At 46.4% G+C, this 21,775-nt stretch overlaps 1 protein-coding gene across 1 annotated transcript in view; it reads left to right on the forward strand.

Annotated features, from left to right (window-relative positions):
- The window catches only part of LOC135058134 (claudin-10-like), a 42,000-nt gene that overhangs the window by 12,500 nt on the left and 7,725 nt on the right, over nt 1-21,775 (forward strand). Inside the window, exons 3-4 of the mRNA XM_063963726.1 lie at nt 19,728-19,809; nt 20,428-20,535. Of these exons, the coding sequence (XP_063819796.1) occupies nt 19,728-19,809; nt 20,428-20,535 (190 nt within the window). The remainder of the gene's footprint in view (nt 1-19,727; nt 19,810-20,427; nt 20,536-21,775) is intronic.

The raw sequence follows: 21,775 nt of genomic DNA on the forward strand, positions 1-21,775 counted from the left end.
AATCTCCTTATTTTATTTGTAAAATTATATTTTCATTTTTTTTTCAAGAGAATTTGGAAGTTATGTATACTAAAGAGAGGGATGAAAGGACAATGTAAGGAGTACATGGTGTTAATTGGTGGATTCAAATCTGGAAGGGAGAAGTGAGGATCTATAGCGACACTGCCCTCTCTTGGCTATCCTCCTACCTCCCTGACCGTTCATTCTCTGTCTCTTCTCATGACTCCACCTCCCGCTCACTTTCACTAACTGTAGGTGTACCCCAAGGTTCTGTCCTTGGTCCTCTCCTCTTCTCTCTCTATACATCCTCACTAGGTAAGCTCATTAGTTCTTTTGGTTTCCAATATCATCTCTATGCTGATGACACCCAAATCTATCTTTCAACTCCAGACCTCTCCCCTGCTCTCCTCACTCGTATCTCCAACTGTCTCTCTGCTACCTCTTCCTGGATGTCACAGCGCTTTCTTAAACTTAACATGTCTAGGACCAAGCTGATCATCTTTCCTCCCTCCCGCATAACCTCACCTCCTACAATCTCATTATCTATTGATGGCACTACTATCGCCTCTAGCCCCCAAGTGCGCTGTCTTGGAGTAATCCTTGACTTCTCCCTCTCCTTCAAACCACACATTCAGCACCTCTCACAAACCTGCCATTTTCATCTATAAAATATTTCCAGGATCAGACCCTTTCTGACCCAGGATGCTACTAAGACTCTTATCCACTCACTGGTCATCTCCAGACTGGATTACTGTAATCTCCTCCTGACCAGCATTCCTGACAAACACCTCTCTCCACTCCAATCTATCCTCAATGCTGCTTCCCGGCTCATTTCCCTCACCAAACGCACTACGTCTATCTCTTCTCTCTTACTAGACCTTCATTGGCTCACCTTCCCTTTCAGAATCCATTTCAAGCTTCTCACACTCACTTACAAAGCCCTCACCCACTCCTCTCCCATCTACATCTCTGATCTTATCTCCCTTTACATTCCCACACGTCCTCTTCGCTCTGCTAATGCACAACAACTTTCCTGCCTACGGATCACCTCCTCCCACTCCTACTCCAAGATTTTTCACGTGCTGCACCACTACTCTGGAATTCCCTACCTCTCCCCCTCAGACTCTCCACCTCTCTACAAAACTTCAAACGGGCTCTCAAGACCCACTTCTTCACCAAACCCAGCCAAATCTCATCCTAACCCTCTGTTCTACACTCTCCATGTACCCCGTCTGTGTCATCCCTGTCTGTCTACCCCTCCCCGTTAGAATGTAAGCTCTCACGAGCAGGGCCCTCTTCCCTCATGTGCTTATCCTTTCTTACTTTAATAATCTTCAACTACATCAACTCCAGCAGTCTTCCTTCACCTGATACTTATTCCAGTGTCATCTGCTGATGTAACTATGTTTATTTATCCTGTACTTGTCCTATACTGTCATCAACTGTAAATTGCTGTTTTCCTGTTTGATTATTCATGTACTCTGTAATTGGGCGCTGCGGAACCCTTGTGGCGCCATATAAATAAAGGATAATAATAATAATAATAATAAATAGTCATAAGTTCACATACCATAGACTGCATTGTTATTTAATAATATAGTAGCATTGCTGGCCTCATAATAAGAAAGCATGTACTATAAAATGGGTTTGTTTGTTTATTTATTTATTACCAGTTATTTATGTAGCGCACACATATTCCGCAGCGCTTTACAAAGAATGTTTGCACATTCACATCGGTCCCAGTCGAGCTTACAATCTATGTTTCCTACCACATGTACACGCAGACACATTTATGATAGGTTTAATTTTGTTGGGAGCCAATAAACCTACCGGTATATTTTTGGAGTGTGGGAGGAAACCAGAGTACCCAGAGGAAACCCATGCAAGTACAGGGAGAATATACAAACTGCATAGTTATGGCCATGGTGGATGCTAACCATTACAACATCATACAGTCCTTAAGGACTGTTATATGTTCTGATCTAAACACAGTCCTTAAGGACTTCTAATATTTTTACAGATCTCCTATCTAGTGCACAGGTGTATTCATTCTAACAAACACATTTTAAAAGATTTATAGGTGTCCTGGCCACAAGAACTGTTAGGATCCTTGAGGATGGCCATAGCACTAATGCATCCTGGGCCGGCCTCTCCATTTACTGTATCTGATGTACTGACATCACACAGAGTGGGCTGCAGCCAGGAAGCTGAGCTCCAGGCTCATCCTAAGGTACTTCTTATACAAGTTATGTGCTGGCACGGGTGTGGTTCATCAAATCGACAGTATCTAGGTCGACAATGTTTAGGTCGACCACTATAGGTTGACAGTCACTAGGTCGACATGGATGGAAAGTCGACAGGTTTCTAGGTCGACATGTGCTAGGTCGACAGGTCTAAAGGTCGACATGAGGATTTTTTTTTTGTTTTCTTCGTAGAGTGACCGGGATCCCAAATTAGTGCACCGCGTCCCCTCGCATGGCTCGCTTCGCTCGCCATGCTTCGGGCATGGTGCCTTCGCTCCGCTACCGCTTCGCTCGGCACACTTTACCGTTCCAATCGTAGTCCACATGGATCGTTAAGTATGAAAAAATTCAAAAAAATAATTTTTTTTTGAAAAACTCATGTCGTCCTTTAGACCTGTCGACCTAGCACATGTCGACCTAGAAACCCTGTCGACATTCCATCCATGTCGACCTAGTGACTGTCGACCTATAGTGGTCGACATAAATATTGTCGACCTAGATACTGTCGATCTTCAGATCGGATCCCGCTGGCACTTCTTCTGTGCTGCCCTCTGGTGGCAGTCTCATGACAATGCAAATTGAGTTATCAAACTACCTAGGCCGCCCACTTTTACTTGGGATGTGGTTGAAACGGCATCAGGAAGAGCCACCTGAAATTCCAGAGTCTACCGGCATTCCCTAACAAAAGATTTTTTTTGCATTTACACTCATCACAAGGGTAGGCGTCATGTTTTTATTTACATGATATATTAGGTCTTTAGTTCTCCCAGTGTTGTCTGCAGCTTATGTTACGCACACCAGTGCTAACAGGAGTATACCGGTGTATGACCAGAGAGGGATGCGAAGCAAACGAACTCACAGACAGTATAACATAACATACACAGGAGGTGATGGAATAACTAATAAACACAAAGTGAACGGAGAAGCCCAAAGGCTCAGGAACTGGGTGTCTCCCTAGTGTCAGGAATGCTCAGATGGAATAGAGCGGACAATGAAGCAAGATGTAGTGATTTAACATGTGGAGCACCCGAAATGATGTTGCTAAGAGCAACAGAAAAAAACCCAAAGGGTTACCAATGGGTGTGGGAATAAACTCCTTGGTCAGAGATAGAAATATAGACACAAGGAGAGTATCCACAATCCTAACCCGCACTTGCAGGGCACAGGTTCAGCTTACTGCCCCTAAACTGACACCTGGACGCCCTGCACAGTGAGGGAGGATTAAGCAAGCAGGTCTGAGAGTACAGCCGCAAACCTGCTGTGTTCACAGAATAGCAAAAGAACCCCAGCAGGTTAAACAACTGACTCCAGTCTTACTGCTAGGTCCGGATTGGCAGAATGAAGTACCGAATCCCAAGGCCTATTTGCAGTAAGCAACAAGTAAATACAAAGTCACACTAACTAGCTAACTCTCTGGAACTGACTAACAAACAAAGATTCAGCAGCATTTGCCTAGCCTGAGAGGATGGTTTATATAGCAGGTGCTGTCCACGCCCCACTCAGACCTCACAGACTGTGAGCACAAAACCAGTGCCGGATTCCCTGCCGTGCACAGAGCCTGTAACCACTGCACAGTAAAAACCCAGACCGGAGTATCAGCTGCGCTCAGGTTACTTCGCTAACACTTGCCTCCCGGTTGCCATGGCGACGTGGCAGCACAGAGCAGGAGATCCTAACAGTACCCCCCCTCTGACGAGGGGTCAAAGAACCCCTACCACCGGGTTTATCTTGGAACTGCAAGAAGAAAGAGCGTATCAGTCTGGGGGCATGAAGATCATAACTGCGCACCCACGACCGCTCCTCCGGGCCATACCCCTTCCAGTGCACCAAAAATGACAGCCGACCCCGAACCATCTTGGAGTCAAGAACCCTTTCAACCACAAACTCCCTCTGACCCCGTATCAGAAGAGGAGAAGGTCTACCACTGGCAGAAGGATTACCAACCGCCAGTTTTAAAAGGGAACAATGAAATGTTTTATTGATACCCAATGAACGGGGCAGATCTAACTGAAATGCCACCGGACTGATAACCCTGGTGATCTTATAAGGGCCGATGAACCGGGGGCCCAACTTATGAGATGGCTGTCTCAACTTCAAATTCTTGGTGGACAACCAGACGAAGTCTCCTAATTTGAAGCTGCAGGGTCTTCTCCGCTTATCAAAAACCCTTTTGGTCACTAATGACACAGACACAAGGGCTTTCTTCACTTTCCTCCAAATACCCCTAAGGGCCGAAACCACAGAGGAACCACCAGGCGTGGAATCCAGGGGGTCAAAAGAATTGGCCTTAGGATGATGCCCATACACACAAAGGAAGGGAGAGATCCCTGTAGCAGAGTGAGCCGCGTTGTTATAGGCAAACTCCGCCATGGACAGATGAGCAACCCAGTCAGTATGACACTTGGAGACATAACACCTGAGGAACTGCTCCAAGGACTGGTTCACCCTCTCAGTCTGCCCATTAGACTGTGGATGGTAGCCTGACGACAAGCTCACAGAAATCTGGAGATCAGAACAAAATGCCCTCCAGAATTTGGCCACAAACTGGGATCCACGGTCAGAGACCACATCAAGTGGCAACCTGTGGAGGCGCACAACATGCTGCATAAATAACTCAGACAGGCGTCTGGCCGATGGCAACCAAACCAGTGGAACGAAATGCGCCATCTTCGAAAACCTGTCAACGACAACCCAAATGGCTGTCATCCCCGAGGATTTGGGCAAGTCCACCACAAAATCCATGGAAATGTGGGTCCATGGCTTAGATGGAATAGAGAGTGGATGTAATGGGCCGACAGGAACCCCTCTAGGAGTTTTATTTCGGGCACAAACGTCACATGCCCGAACCCACTGATCCACATCCCTAGCCACCAAGGGCCACCATACTGCCCTAGACAGCAACTCCCGAGTTCTGGCAATACCCGGATGCCCTGCCGACCTCTTGGCATGGAATTCCAGGAACACTCGCTGTCTTAACCTAGGAGGCACAAACAAGAGACCTACCGGAAGGTCTGGAGGAGCCTGCTCCTGTGCTCTAAGGACTAATGACAAGAGGTCCTGGGTAATGCCCACTTTAATACATGATGAGCACACAATGGGCAATGGCTCCTCGGTGGTCTCTTGGACTGGAGCAAAACTCAGCGAGAGCGCATCAGCCTTGATGTTTTTTGACCCAGGGCGATATGTTCTCAAAAAATTAAAGCGAGCAAAAAACAAAGCCCATCGTGCCTGCCTGGCATTGAGCCGTTTCGCTGACTCTAAATATGCCAGATTCTTATGGTCGGTAAGAATTGAGACCACAAACTTAGCCCCCTCAAGCCAGTGTCTCCACTCCCCGAGTGCATCCTTTATAGCCAACAATTCCCGGTTACCCACATCATAATTCATCTCGGCAGACGAAAATTTACGGGAAAAGTAAGCACAGGGATGAAGGCGATTATCAGACACCCCCATCTGAGAGAGCACTGCCCCAATACCTATCTCAGAGGCATCCACTTCTACCACAAAAGGACGCTCTGGATCTGGGTGTCGCAGCACCTTGGCCGAGACAAATGCCATTTTGAGACGGGCAAAGGCCGCTTTGGCCTCACAAGACCAGTGAGCAACATCCGCCCCTTTCTTAGTGAGTGCCACCAAGGGGGCCACTATAGACGAAAATCCAGCGATAAATCGTCTATAAAAATTTGCAAAGCCCAGAAAACGCTGAAGCGCCTTCAAACTAGTGGGCTGCACCCAATCCAGGACTGCCTGTACCTTAGAACCCTCCATTTGGAAACCTTCTGAGGAGATAATATACCCTAGAAATGCGATTTGCTGGACTTCAAATTCGCACTTCTCCAGCTTCGCCCCAAGCTGGTGGTCTCTGAGTTTCTGGAGGATTAAGCTTACATGCTTCCGATGTTCCTCCAGGGAATGGGAGAAGATTAGGATGTCATCTAGATAAACAACTAAGAATCTATCCAAATATTCCCTGAGCACATCGTTCATGTATTCCTGGAAGACTGCCGGGGCATTAGAGAGCCCAAAAGGCATCACCAAATATTCATAATGCCCTGAGTGGGTAAAGGCAGTCTTCCATTCATCCCCCTCTCTTATTCGGATTAGATTGTAAGCACCGCGTAGGTCAATCTTAGAAAAAATGGTGGCAGTACGAAGCTGGTCAAACAAAACCGAAATGAGAGGCAGTGGGTACGAGTTTTTAATCGTGATACGGTTCAATTCCCTGAAGTCGATGCAGGGTCGCAACGAACCGTCATTTTTACCCACGAAGAAGAACCCCGACCCAACTGGGGACTGTGAGGGTCTGATAAATCCCTTAGCCAAGTTCTCCTGAATGTACTCTGCCATAGCCTGAGTCTCTGGACGTGACAGGGAGTACAACCTGCTCTTGGGAAGCTTAGCATCTGGCAACAAATCAATGGCACAGTCATAGGGGCAATGAGGAGGTAGTACCTCCGCAACTTTTTTGGAGAACACATCCGCAAAATCTGCATAACATCCTGGCAATCCCAGCAAACTTAGGTGCGAGAGCCTGACTGGAAGGCTCAAGCAACTCCTGAAACAATCACTACCCCAACTAAGAATCTCCCCAGAGACCCAGTCAAATTGAGGGTTATGGGCCTTTAACCAGGGTAACCCCAAAACCAATGGGGCAAAAGAACAGACAGTCACATAGAAAGCCAATTTTTCAGAGTGTGTGGCTCCAATAAACAAAGGAATTTGGCTGGTGCAGGAGGTAATTTTACCCTGGGGCAATGGTTCCCCGTTTAACCCACAGATCTCAATCTCTGATGCCAAAGGTACTGAGGGAACAGAGTGTTCCAGGGCGAATTGATGGTCCATGAAAACCCCATCGGCCCCACTGTCAACAAAGGCCTCTGTCTTGACAGCTTGGCCAAGGATCTCCAAAGTCACCGGAATGAGAAAAGTCTTTTTGGGAAATTCTGACTTCTGGCCTGACAGGATATTTCCCATCACCCTCAGGCCCTGAAGTTTTCCGGCTTTTCTGGGCATGATACTACAACATGACCTTTATTCCCACAATATAAACACAAACCCTGCTGTCTCCTCCGCGTCTTCTCACGCGAGGAGAGGCGGGTAGCCCCAATCTGCATAGGCTCCTCGGAATATTCCTCAGAGTCTGAGGTTCCCTTGGGAAAAAAGGAAACTGCGGTCTCCCTTTCAAGCCTACGCTCTCTCAGCTGTCTATCCACCCGGATGGATAACTGCATGAGCTGATCTAAGCTATCAGGCGAGGGATATTGTACCAGTTGGTCCTTTATCTGGTCAGTAAGGCCCCTTCGGTACTGGTTTCTCAGGGCTGGGTCATTCCACTGGGTATCATGAGCCAACATCCGAAACTCCGTACTATAAACCTCAGCTGGCCGTCGCCCTTGCTTAAGGACCGTAATCTGAGCCTCGGCTGAAGCCATCTTGTCAGGGTCATCATACAAAATGCCCAGTGCCGTAAAAAAAGCATCAACACTTTTAAGCGACGGACAGTCAGGCTGCAACCCATATGCCCAGACCTGTGGGTCTCCTTGTAGCAAGGAAATCACCATGCCCACCCGCTGAATCTCCGACCCAGAAGACTGGGGCCTAAGCCTGAAATATAGCTTACAGCTCTCCTTGAAACAAAAGAACTGCGAGTGATCTCCGGAAAAACGATCCGGGAGATTTACTTTCGGCTCCTTAACCCCTGAACTTGCCGCTGCTGCTGCGGGAGCTCCGCTAGCGGCCTGCGGGGTGTTCATTTTAATGGACATCTCATTAAATTGTCGAAACAGGACCTGCACCTGATCGACCACCTGTTGCAAAATATTTTGAGGGGTATGCTCTATATTCCCACAAAATTTCAACAGGAGTAAGGCTGCTGAATATGTTACGCACACCAGTGCTAACAGGAGTATACCGGTGTATGACCAGAGAGGGATGCGAAGCAAACGAACTCACAGACAGTATAACATAACATACACAGGAGGTGATGGAATAACTAATAAACACAAAGTGAACGGAGAAGCCCAAAGGCTCAGGAACTGGGTGTCTCCCTAGTGTCAGGAATGCTCAGATGGAATAGAGCGGACAATGAAGCAAGATGTAGTGATTTAACATGTGGAGCACCCGAAATGATGTTGCTAAGAGCAACAGAAAAAAACCCCAAAGGGTTACCAACGGGTGTGGGAATAAACTCCTTGGTCAGAGATAGAAATATAGACACAAGGAGAGTATCCACAATCCTAACCCCCACTTGCAGGGCACAGGTTCAGTTTACTGCCACTAAACTGACACCTGGACGCCCTGCACAGTGAGGGAGGATTAAGCAAGCAGGTCTGAGAGTACAGCCGCAAACCTGCTGGGTTCACAGAATAGCAAAAGAACCCCAGCAGGTTAAACAACTGACTCCAGTCTTACTGCTAGGTCCGGATTGGCAGAATGAAGTACCGAATCCCAAGGCCTATTTGCAGTAAGCAACAAGTAAATACAAAATCACACAGTACTAGCTAACTCTCTGGAACTAACTAACAAACAAAGATTCAGCAGCATTTGCCTAGCCTGAGAGGATGGTTTATATAGCAGGTGCTGTCCACGCCCCACTCAGACCTCACAGACTGTGAGCACAAAACCAGCGCCGGATTCCCTGCCGTGCACAGAGCCTGTAACCACTGCACAGTAAAAATCCGGACCGGAGTATCAGCTGCGCTCAGGTTACTTCGCTAACACTTGCCTCCCGGTTGCCATGGCGACGTGGCAGCACAGAGCAGGAGATCCTAACAGCTTAATGGTCTAGATTGAAAGTGAGTTGGCCCTGACAGACCAGAGGGGTGATTTATCACATTTTGGAGGAGATAAAGTGGAGAAGTTGTTCATAACAAGCAACTAAGAAGTGTGTAAAATGGCAGCTAGAAGCTGTTTGGTTGGCACTTCACCTCTACTTATCATCCCCCAAGTCTGTTTGCAGGAATGTTGGAGAATAACTTGAGAGCAAGAGTAAGAAGCAGTTGGACCTGTAGGAAGCATGTAAGGCGGTTTTGGTGTGGGTTCCTGGACATAGGCTTACCCAATACACCCCATCCACCTTGCCCCCTGCTTCTCTCTCCTGGACATATGTTAACCCAATATACCCCACCTCTTACCCCCTCAATCCTGGATATAAGTTAACCAATTTACACTGCTCCATCCCAGGACATGTGCACTCTGTGCTCTCTCTCTAAAATTCCATGATTTTATTATAACAATGAACAATTCAGACTGGTGCGTCTCTTCAGTCATACAAACTAGAAAATGTGCCTTTAAGTAATGGTAATAATTTCTGCATAGGTACTGTGCATATTTATAACATTTATTCACTAAGGCACTTAATACAAATATTTTGAAACAGGCAATGTAAAAATATACAATTATAACTGTAAATATCAGTAAGAGATTTTTGATATTCCAATTAGTTACACTGTATACACACTGTAAATACTGCTGAGACAATCTTATTGGATCCTGCTGGATTGTCGAGAACAGCTGCAGCCTTCATACACATATGGCCCTTTGGAATAATCAAATTGCTCCAGTTTATTGTCTTGGTCACAGCAAGTGGACAATTGGCAGGGAGAAAGAACAAGCTGCTCTGGGCCCTCCAAGTGGGTAAAACTTTGGTTTTTGGGGTTTCTTCAGCCATATCAATTAGTGGCATACTTGCCTACTTTTGAAAAAGCATTTCAGGGAGACTGTGAAAGTAACACATAGTAACATAGTTTTTGAGGATGAAAAAAGACAATTTGTCCATCAAGTTCAACCTATTTGTGGTCTCCTACACTGTATTATTTTTACGACTAATCTTATCTGCTGTGAATGTCGGCTTTTATGTTTATTCCTCTTTTTTTTTTTTTAACTATAGTGTGTGATCTACCCTCCAAAACCCTGTATATCCTTATCCATTAGGAATTTTTCTAGCCCATTCTTAACAGTACTGACTGAGGGGGTAATTCTGAGTTGATCGCAGCAGGTACTTTGTTAGCAGTTGGGCAAAACCATGTGCACTGCAGGGGGGGCAGATATAACATGTGCAGAGAGAGTTAGATTTGGGTGGAGTGTGTTCAAACTGAAATCTAAAATTCAGTATAAAAATAAAGCAGCCAGTATTTACCCGCACAGAAACAATATAAACCACCCAAATCTAACTCTCCCTGCACATGTTATATCTGCCCCACCTGCAGTGCACATGGTTTTGCCCAACTGCTAACAAAGTTCCTTCTGCGATCAACTCAGAATTACCCCCTGAGTCCGCTAATACTACTCTCTCAGGCAGGGAATTCCAAATACGTACTGGGGGTAATTCTGAGTTGATCGCAGCAAGAATTTTGTTAGCAATTGGGCAAAACCATGCGCACTGCAGGGGAGGCAGTAGAGATGTGCACTTGAAATTTTTCGGGTTTTGTGTTTTGGTTTTGGGTTCGGTTCCGCGGCCGTGTTTTGGGTTCGACCGCGTTTTGGCAAAACCTCACCGAATTTTTTTTGTCGGATTCGGGTGTGTTTTGGATTCGGGTGTTTTTTTCAAAAAACCCTAAAAAACAGCTTAAATCATAGAATTTGGGGGTCATTTTGATCCCAAAGTATTATAAACCTCAAAAACCATAATTTCCACTCATTTTCAGTCTATTCTGAACACCTCACACCTCACAATATTATTTTTAGTCCTAAAATTTGCACCGAGGTCGCTGGATGACTAAGCTAAGCGACCCAAGTGGCCAACACAAACACCTGGCCCATCTTGGAGTGGCACTGCAGTGTCACGCAGGATGGCCCTTCCAAAAAACACTCCCCAAACAGCACATGACGCAAAGAAAAAAAGAGGCGCAATGAGGTAGCTGTGTGAGTAAGCTAAGCGACCCTAGTGGCCGACACAAACACCTGGCCCATCTAGGAGTGTCACTGCAGTGTCACGCAGGATGGCCCTTCCAAAAAACTCTCCCCAAACAGCACATGACGCAAAGAAAAAAAGAGGCGCAATGAGGTAGCTGTGTGAGTAAGCTAAGCGACCCTAGTGGCCGACACAAACACCTGGCCCATCTAGGAGTGGCACTGCAGTGTCACGCAGGATGGCCCTTCCAAAAAACACTCCCCAAACAGCACATGACGCAAAGAAAAAAAGAGGCGCAATGAGGTAGCTGTGTGAGTAAGATAATCGACCCTAGTGGCCGACACAAACACCTGGCCCATCTAGGAGTGGCACTGCAGTGTCACGCAGGATGGCCCTTCCAAAAAACACTCCCCAAACAGCACATGACGCAAAGAAAAAAAGAGGCGCAATGAGGTAGCTGTGTGAGTAAGCTAAGCGACCCTAGTGGCCGACACAAACACCTGGCCCATCTAGGAGTGGCACTGCAGTGTCACGCAGGATGGCCCTTCCAAAAAACACTCCCCAAACAGCACATGACGCAAAGAAAAATAGAGCCGCAATGAGGTAGCTGTGTGAGTAAGCTAAGCGACCCTAGTGGCCGACACAAACACCTGGCCCATCTAGGAGTGGCACTGCAGTGTCACGCAGGATGGCCCTTCCAAAAAAAACTCCCCAAACAGCACATGACGCAAAGAAAAAAAGAGGCGCAATGAGGTAGCTGTGTGAGTAAGATAAGCGACCCTATTGGCCGACACAAACACCTGGCCCATCTAGGAGTGGCACTGCAGTGTCACGCAGGATGGCCCTTCCAAAAAACACTCCCCAAACAGCACATGACGCAAAGAAAAATAGAGGCGCAATGAGGTAGCTGTGTGAGTAAGATAAGCGACCCTAGTGGCCGACACAAACACCTGGCCCATCTAGGAGTGGCACTGCAGTGTCACGCAGGATGGCCCTTCCAAAAAACACTCCCCAAACAGCACATGACGCAAAGAAAAATGAAAGAAAAAAGAGGTGCAAGATGGAATTGTCCTTGGGCCCTCCCACCCACCCTTATGTTGTATAAACAGGACATGCACACTTTAACCAACCCATCATTTCAGTGACAGGGTCTGCCACACGACTGTGACTGAAATGACGGGTTGGTTTGGACCCCCACCAAAAAAGAAGCAATTAATCTCTCCTTGCACAAACTGGCTCTACAGAGGCAAGATGTCCACCTCATCATCATCCTCCGATATATCACCGTGTACATCCCCCTCCTCACAGATTATCAATTCGTCCCCACTGGAATCCACCATCTCAGCTCCCTGTGTACTTTGTGGAGGCAATTGCTGCTGGTCAATGTCTCCACGGAGGAATTGATTATAATTCATTTTAATGAACATCATCTTCTCCACATTTTCTGGAAGTAACCTCGTACGCCGATTGCTGACAAGGTGAGCGGTGGCACTAAACACTCTTTCGGAGTACACACTTGTGGGAGGGCAACTTAGGTAGAATAAAGCCAGTTTGTGCAAGGGCCTCCAAATTGCCTCTTTTTCCTGCCAGTATAAGTACGGACTGTCTGACGTGCCTACTTGGATGCGGTCACTCATATAATCCTCCACCATTCTTTCAATGGGGAGAGAATCATATGCAGTGCCAGTAGACGACATGTCCGTAATCGTTGGCAGGTCCTTCAGTCCGGACCAGATGTCAGCATCAGCAGTCGCTCCAGACTGCCCTGCATCACCGCCAGCGGGTGGGCTCGGAATTCTGAGCCTTTTCCTCGTACCCCCAGTTGCGGGAGAATGTGAAGGAGGAGATGTTGACAGGTCGCGTTCCGCTTGACTTGACAATTTTCTCACCAGCAGGTCTTTGAACCCCAGCAGACTTGTGTCTGCCGGAAAGAGAGATCCAAGGTAGGTTTTAAATCTAGGATCGAGCACGGTGGCCAAAATGTAGTGCTCTGATTTCAACAGATTGACCACCCGTGAATCCTTGTTAAGCGAATTAAGGGCTCCATCCACAAGTCCCACATGCCTAGCGGAATCGCTCTGTGTTAGCTCCTCCTTCAATGTCTCCAGCTTCTTCTGCAAAAGCCTGATGAGGGGAATGACCTGACTCAGGCTGGCAGTGTCTGAACTGACTTCACGTGTGGCAAGTTCAAAGGGCAGCAGAACCTTGCACAACGTTGAAATCATTCTCCACTGCGCTTGAGACAGGTGCATTCCACCTCCTATATCGTGCTCAATTGTATAGGCTTGAATGGCCTTTTGCTGCTCCTCCAACCTCTGAAGCATATATAGGGTTGAATTCCACCTCGTTACCACTTCTTGCTTCAGATGATGGCAGGGCAGGTTCAGGCGTTTTTGGTGGTGCTCCAGTCTTCTGTACGTGGTGCCTGTACGCCGAAAGTGTCCCGCAATTCTTCTGGCCACCGACAGCATCTCTTGCATGCCCCTCTCGTTTTTTAAATAATTCTGCACCACCAAATTCAAGGTATGTGCAAAACATGGCACGTGCTGGAATTTGCCCATATTTAATGCACACACAATATTGCTGGCGTTGTCCGATGCCACAAATCCACAGGAGAGTCCAATTGGGGTAAGCCATTCCGCGATGATCTTCCTCAGTTGCCGTAAGAGGTTTTCAGCTGTGTGCGTATTCTGGAAACCGGTGATACAAAGCGTAGCCTGCCTAGGAAAGAGTTGGCGTTTGCGAGATGCTGCTACTGGTGCCGCCGCTGCTGTTCTTGCGGCGGGAGTCCATACATCTACCCAGTGGGCTGTCACAGTCATATAGTCCTGACCCTGCCCTGCTCCACTTGTCCACATGTCCGTGGTTAAGTGGACATTGGGTACAGCTGCATTTTTTAGGACACTGGTGAGTCTTTTTCTGAGGTCTGTGTACATTTTCGGTATCGCCTGCCTAGAGAAATGGAACCTAGATGGTATTTGGTACCGGGGACACAGTACCTCCAACAAGTCTCTAGTTGGCTCTGCAGTAATGATGGATACCGGAACCACGTTTATCACCACCCAGGATGCCAAGGCCTCAGTTATCCGCTTTGCAGCAGGATGACTGCTGTGATATTTCATCTTCCTCGCAAAGGACTGTTGGACAGTCAATTGCTTGGTGGAAGTAGTAAAAGTGGTCTTACGACTTCCCCTCTGGGATGACCATCGACTCCCAGCAGCAACAACAGCAGCGCCAGCAGCAGTAGGCGTTACACGCAAGGATGCATCGGAGGAATCCCAGGCAGGAGAGGACTCGTCAGAATTGCCAGTGACATGGCCTGCAGGACTATTGGCATTCCTGGGGAAGGAGGAAATTGACACTGAGGGAGTTGGTGGGGTGGTTTGCGTGAGCTTGGTTACAAGAGGAAGGGATTTACTGGTCAGTGGACTGCTTCCGCTGTCGCCCAAAGTTTTTGAACTTGTCACTGACTTATTATGAATGCGCTGCAGGATGTTCCGAGGTGGTTAACGTCCTTACCCCTACTTATTACAGCTTGACAAAGGCAACACACGGCTTGACAAATGTTGTCCGCATTTCTGTTGAAATACTTCCACACCGAAGAGCTGATTTTTTTGGTATTTTCACCAGGCATGTCAATGGCCATATTCCTCCCACGGACAACAGGTGTCTCCCCGGGTGCCTGACTTAAACAAACCACCTCATCATCAGAATCCTCCTTGTCAATTTCCTCCCCAGCGCCAGCAACACCCATATCCTCCTCATCCTGGTGTACTTCAACACTGACATCTTCAATCTGACTATCAGGAACTGGACTGCGGGTGCTCCTTCCAGCACTTGCAGGGGGTGTGCAAATGGTGGAAGGCGCATGCTCTTCACGTCCAGTGTTGGGAAGGTCAGGCATCGCAACCGACACAATTGGACTCTCCTTGTGGATTTGGGATTTCGAAGAACGCACAGTTCTTTGCTGTGCTTTTGCCAGCTTGAGTCTTTTCATTTTTCTAGCGAGAGGCTGAGTGCTTCCATCCTCATGTGAAGCTGAACCACTAGCCATGAACATAGGCCAGGGCCTCAGCGGTTCCTTGCCACTCCGTGTGGTAAATGGCATATTGGCAAGTTTACGCTTCTCCTCCGACAATTTTATTTTAGATTTTTGAGTCCTTTTTTTACTGATCTTTTGTGTTTTGGATTTTACATGCTCTGTACTATGACATTGGGCATCGGCCTTGGCAGACGACGTTGATGGAATTTCATCGTCTCGGCCATGACTAGTGGCAGCAGCTTCAGCACGAGGTGGAAGTCGATCTTGATCTTTCCCTATTTTTGGAACCTCAACATTTTTGTTCTCCATATTTTAATAGGCACAACTAAAAGGCACCTCAGGTAAACAATGGAGATGGATGGATACTAGTATACTTATGGATGGACGAGCGACTGCCGACACAGAGGTAGCTACAGCCGTGGACTACCGTACTGTGTCTGCTGCTAATATAGACTGGATGATAATGAGATAAAAATAAAATATATATATATATATCACACTAGTACTGCAGCCGGACAGGTATATATATTATGTAATGACGGACCTGCTGGACACTGTCTGTCAGCACTGCAGACTCCTAAAGTAAGCTACTAGTATCAAGAAGATAGAAAAAAAAAACCACGGGTAGGTGGTATACAATTATGGATGGACGAGCGACTGCCGACACAGAGGTAGCTACAGCCGTGGACTACCGTACTGTGTCTGCTGCTAATATAGACTGGATGATAATGAGATAAAATTAAAATATATATCACACTAGTACTGCAGCCGGACAGGTATATATATTATGTAATGACGGACCTGCTGGACACTGTCTGTCAGCACTGCAGACTCCTAAAGTAAGCTACTAGTATCAAGAAGATAGAAAAAAAAACCACGGGTAGGTGGTATACAATTATGGATGGACGAGCGACTGCCGACACAGAGGTAGCTACAGCCGTGGACTACCGTACTGTGTCTGCTGCTAATATAGACTGGATGATAATGAGATAAAAATAAAATATATATATATATCACACTAGTACTGCAGCCGGACAGGTATATATATTATGTAATGACGGACCTGCTGGACACTGTCTGTCAGCACTGCAGACTCCTAAAGTAAGCTACTAGTATCAAGAAGATAGAAAAAAAAACCACGGGTAGGTGGTATACAATTATGGATGGACGAGCGACTGCCGACACAGAGGTAGCTACAGCCGTGGACTACCGTACTGTGTCTGCTGCTTATATAGACTGGATGATAATGAGATAAAATTAAAATATATATATATATCACACTAGTACTGCAGCCGGACAGGTATATATATTATGTAATGACGGACCTGCTGGACACTGTCTGTCAGCACTGCAGACTCCTAAAGTAAGCTACTAGTATCAAGAAGATAGAAAAAAAAACCACGGGTAGGTGGTATACAATTATGGATGGACGAGCGACTGCCGACACAGAGGTAGCTACAGCCGTGGACTACCGTACTGTGTCTGCTGCTAATATAGACTGGATGATAATGAGATAAAAATAAAATATATATATATATCACACTAGTACTGCAGCCGGACAGGTATATATATTATGTAATGACGGACCTGCTGGACACTGTCTGTCAGCACTGCAGACTCCTAAAGTAAGCTACTAGTATCAAGAAGATAGAAAAAAAAACCACGGGTAGGTGGTATACAATTATGGATGGACGAGCGACTGCCGACACAGAGGTAGCTACAGCCGTGGACTACCGTACTGTGTCTGCTGCTAATATAGACTGGATGATAATGAGATAAAATTAAAATATATATATATATATATCACACTAGTACTGCAGCCGGACAGGTATATATTATGTAATGACGGACCTGCTGGACAGTGGACACTGTCTGCAGAATGCGTTTATAAAAACACCACACGACGAGTGTTTAACTTTTTCAGGCAGACAATCACAATATACTGGTGGTCAGCAGACAATCACAATATACTGGTGGTCAGTGGTCACTGGTCAGTCACACTGGCAGTGGCACTCTGGCAGCAAAAGTGTGCACTGTACTTAAAATATGTACTCCTGCTATAACTGCTCCCCAGTCTCCCCCACAATTAAGCTGTGTGAGCAGTGAGCACTCAGCACAGTCAGATAATGATATACAGTATTACATATGATGCAGCACACTGGGCTGAGCACAGATATAGTATGTGACTGTGTCACACTGTGTATCGTTTTTTTTTCAGGCAGAGAACGGATTAATTAAACTGGTGGTGGTCACTGGTCACTGGTCACACTATCAGCAAGTAGTACTCCGTCCTAAGCAGACAATCACAATATACTGGTGGTCAGTGTGGTCACTGGTCAGTCACACTGGCAGTGTGGCACTCTGGCAGCAAAAGTGTGCACTGTACTTAAAATATATTATTTATGTACTCCTGCTCTAACTGCTCCCCAGTCTCCCCCACAATTAAGCTGTGTGAGCAGTGAGCACTCAGCACAGTCAGATATACAGTATTACATATGATGATGCAGCACACTGAGGCTGAGCACAGATATGGTATGTGACTGTGTCACACTGTGTATCGTTTTTTTTCAGGCAGAGAACGGATTAATTAAACTGGTGGTCAATGGTCACACTATCAGCAAGTAGTAGTACTCCAGTCCTAATATGCTCCCCACAATTAGTAAATACTAAATAGTGTCTCTAACTCTCTACTCTCTTCTCTATAAACGGAGAGGACGCCAGCCACGTCCTCTCCCTATCAATCTCAATGCACGTGTGAAAATGGCGGCGACGCGCGGCTCCTTATATAGAATCCGAGTCTCGCGATAGAATCCGAGCCTCGTGAGAATCCGACAGCGGGATGATGACGTTCGGGCGCGCTCGGGTTAGCCGAGCAAGGCGGGAAGGTTCGAACCTGCCTCGGACCCGTGTAAAAAGGCTGAAGTTCGGGGGGGTTCGGATTCCGAGGAACCGAACCCGCTCATCACTAGGAGGCAGATATAACAACTGCAGAGAGAGTTAGATTTGGGTGGATTATTTTGTTTCTGTGCACGGTAAATACTGGCTGCTTTATTTTTACACTGCAATTTAGATTTCAGTTTGAACACACCCCACCCAAATCTAACTCTCTCTGCAAATGTTATATCTGCCCCACCTGCAGTGCAAATGGTTTTGCCCAACTGCTTAAAAATTTGTTGCTGCGATCAACTCAGAATTACCCCCATTGTCCTTACTGTGAAGAAACCTTTTCATCTCTGTGTGCAAAATCTCCTCTCCTCTAACCTAAGCGGGTGTCCACGTGTCCTCTGTGTTGATCTCATCAAAAACAGATCCCCCGCAAGCTCTGTAAATTGTCCCCTTATAAATTTGTAAATGTTAATCATGTCCCCCTCTTAATCTCCTCTTTTCCAGTGTGAACATGCCTAGCCTAGCAAGCCTTTCCTCATATTCCAGCGTCTCCATGCCCTTAATCAGTTTGGTCGCCTGCCTCTGAACCTTTTCTAGTTCCAGGATATCCTTTTTGTAGTATGGTGCCCAAAATTGTGCACAGTATTCAAGATGTGGCCTCACTAGGGATTTATATAATGGGAGTATAACACTCTCATCCCTTGCATTAATTCCCCACTTTACGCATGCTAATAACTTGTTAGCCTTCTTTGCTGCAATCCTACTTTGGGTACTACTGCTAAGTTTGTTATCTATGTGAACACCTATCAGCGCGGACATGTACTGCTACATCTGAAAGGAGTGTCATGAAAATGACTTACATTCAAATGTAAATGATCCCCAAAGTTAGTAAGAGCTACTTATTGAAGAAAAGACAAAGATATTTCACAGGATTTGTTTGTGTATTGTGTTTTACAAGAGGTTCCATACACTGTAAGAGACCACAAGAAACCTTATTTAAAATGCATGTAGCCATAGGGCTCATTGTGCCTTAATACAGGGAACTGGCACTTATGATCCATTTTAATGTATATAGCTCTGATTTATTTTTTCCCCAAGAATGTAATAGCTACATAATGGGGATAAGGTGCAATGAGGGAGATTGCTGGACTAGTCAGGGAGTCAGGGAGATTTCTGCTATTTCAGGGAGTCTCCTGCAGAATGAGGGAGGGTAGGCAACTATGATTAGTTGCACACTCTTGAACGTGTTTCAATGCCGAGACATTTGCCTCAGAAGAATTCCAATGTGTTTGCATTGTTCTATGAGAAAATGTTCCCTTCTTTTTACTATTGAGTGTTAGGGAATTAGATTATATTTACATATAAATTGGATTCCTCTAAAGTGAGCTGATCCATTGGTATAGTTTGTTTGTTGCTTATTCTTGATTTTTTTTTTTTCAGTAGTCTATAAATTACTCCTCATGTCTTATTTTCTCACTAGAGCCCAATTTGGATTCCATTTTAAACTAGAGAAAAAATGTCAAACAATTATGTATATATAAAAGATAACAAACAGTCCTTATTCTAATTATAATTCAGATGAAAAGTAAAATGTGCTCATGAAAGTGGAACAGGTCTAGCTTCACAGTGCAGAACATCCACTCACAAGAAATAGAGACATGACATACATGGTCATATGTTCACTATGTGTTTATATTGGTTCCAGGTCTGTGTGCCATGGCTGGAGTGTCTCTTTATGCTCACCGGATAACCACAGAATTCTTTGATCCATCATTCCTGGAGCAGAAGTAAGTTAGTGAATAATGAGATAGGAAACATTCTGGGGGAGATTTATCAAAATTTGAAGTGATATAAAGTGAAGAGAGATAAACAGAGGCGGCTGCAGTGCCAACCATAATGTGCTGCAGGGAACTGTTTAGCACATATAAACATGCATGTTCTGATGTATGTAATATATGTGCTGGCTTGCTCCCCCACGGATAGGCAGCTCTGTGTGCTTCAGGCACCTTGAGGCACCTATGATTCAGCATAAGGAGTCACACTTCTTCTAAGCTCACCCCCAGACTCCTGTAAAACTAGCCAAGTGGCGTACGAGGAAGGGCTTAGGAGTGTGATGCTGAGTTTCGGGTGCCTAAAGCACAAAGCGCTGTCGATCACCGGGGGAACCAGCAAGCACATATATAACATACATCAGAACATGTATGTTCATGTGTGCTAAGTGGCTCTCCCCTGCACTATATGGCTGACGCTGCAGTCTGCTGGAGATAGAGTACTAACCAATAAGCTTGTAACTGTCATTTTGCAGGAGCTGATTGGTTGGTACTTTATCCCTCTCCAAGCTTTGATAAATCTGCCCCACAGTCATTATTTGGAAGGCTTTATAAGAGGTTATTTTTTCCAAACAGGTATGAGCTAGGAGCTGCTCTGTTTATTGGATGGGGAGGATCATCTATTACCATCATCGGAGGTTCCATACTCTGCTTCTCTTTGAATGACAGTATCAAAGAAGCAAGGTATACAAAAAGATGCTCCACTATCTAAATATATGAAATATTCCACAATCTCAATATATGAAAACCTCAATATCTGGATGTGTATAATGTAACATACAATGGTGACAGAAGAGTGCTGGCTCAAGAAACAGAAGGGTGCTGGCTGGGGAGACAGAAAGTTGGCTGGCTAGAGACAGAAAGGGAACTGGCTGGGGTGACAGAAAGGGGCTGATTAGGGAGTCACGGGGGGGGGGGGGGGTGAGACAGAACAGGGAAGGCTGTCTTGTATGCTACCATCTATTTCGCCTCCACTCTCCTGTTATGAATTTACTCCCCTGTCTATATATAAAGACACATATATAGAGCGGCGGAACTACCATTGGTGCAGCAGGTGCATTGCACCAGGGCCCCTGAGTACTAAGGGGCCCACTGCTGCCCGGACCAGCAATTTTGCCCCCCCTGCAGACCAATTTGAGCAACGTCTGGTGAATGGCACAGTGCAGAGAGCAGGGTGGGCCCCATGCCTGAGAGACCTGTCCCTTGTGTGTGCCGGACTGATAGGCATACTACCACCTATCAGTTCTGATGACCACAGCCATATACTGCCTCTAATTAACAGACAGCTATCTGCTGTCTGTGACTTAAAAACAAATCATAACCTGTGTAACTGGCACTGTCAGAGTCTGTCTGACCAAGTGCCTTACTGAGAAAGCAACAAGGGGCCGGGGCCCCTGTCACAGACACTGCAAAGGCCTCTATGTTCCTGCCTTCACCAAGGTATATGCCCCCTGTTCTTCTCACCACTCAGGACATTTTGCTTGTACCCCTGTCACCCACCTTCTTTCCCTGTCATCCCTCTCCCTGTCGGCCTCTGCCGCCCCCTGCCTTACGCGATCACCCTCTGCCTCTCCCTGTTACCCACTGCCATGTGGCATACTGTGAACTTGGGCTGGGATGGAGGAGGAGGGCCCAAATTGTATTTCTCTGACGTCCTAGTGGATGCTGGGAACTCCGTAAGGACCATGGGGAATAGACGGGCTCCGCAGGAGACTGGGCACTCTAAAGAAAAGATTAGGTACTATCTGGTGTGCACTGGCTCCTCCCTCTATGCCCCTCCTCCAGACCTCAGTTAGAATCTGTGCCCGGCCAGAGCTAGGTGCTCCTAGTGGGCTCTCCTGAGCTTGCTAGAAAAGAAAGTATTTGTTAGGTTTTTTTATTTTCAGAGAGCTTCTGCTGGCAACAGACTCACTGCTACGTGGGA

Source organism: Pseudophryne corroboree, chromosome 3 (assembly GCF_028390025.1).
Source record: "Pseudophryne corroboree isolate aPseCor3 chromosome 3, aPseCor3.hap2, whole genome shotgun sequence".
In the NCBI taxonomy this organism is placed as follows: Eukaryota; Metazoa; Chordata; class Amphibia; order Anura; family Myobatrachidae; genus Pseudophryne; species Pseudophryne corroboree.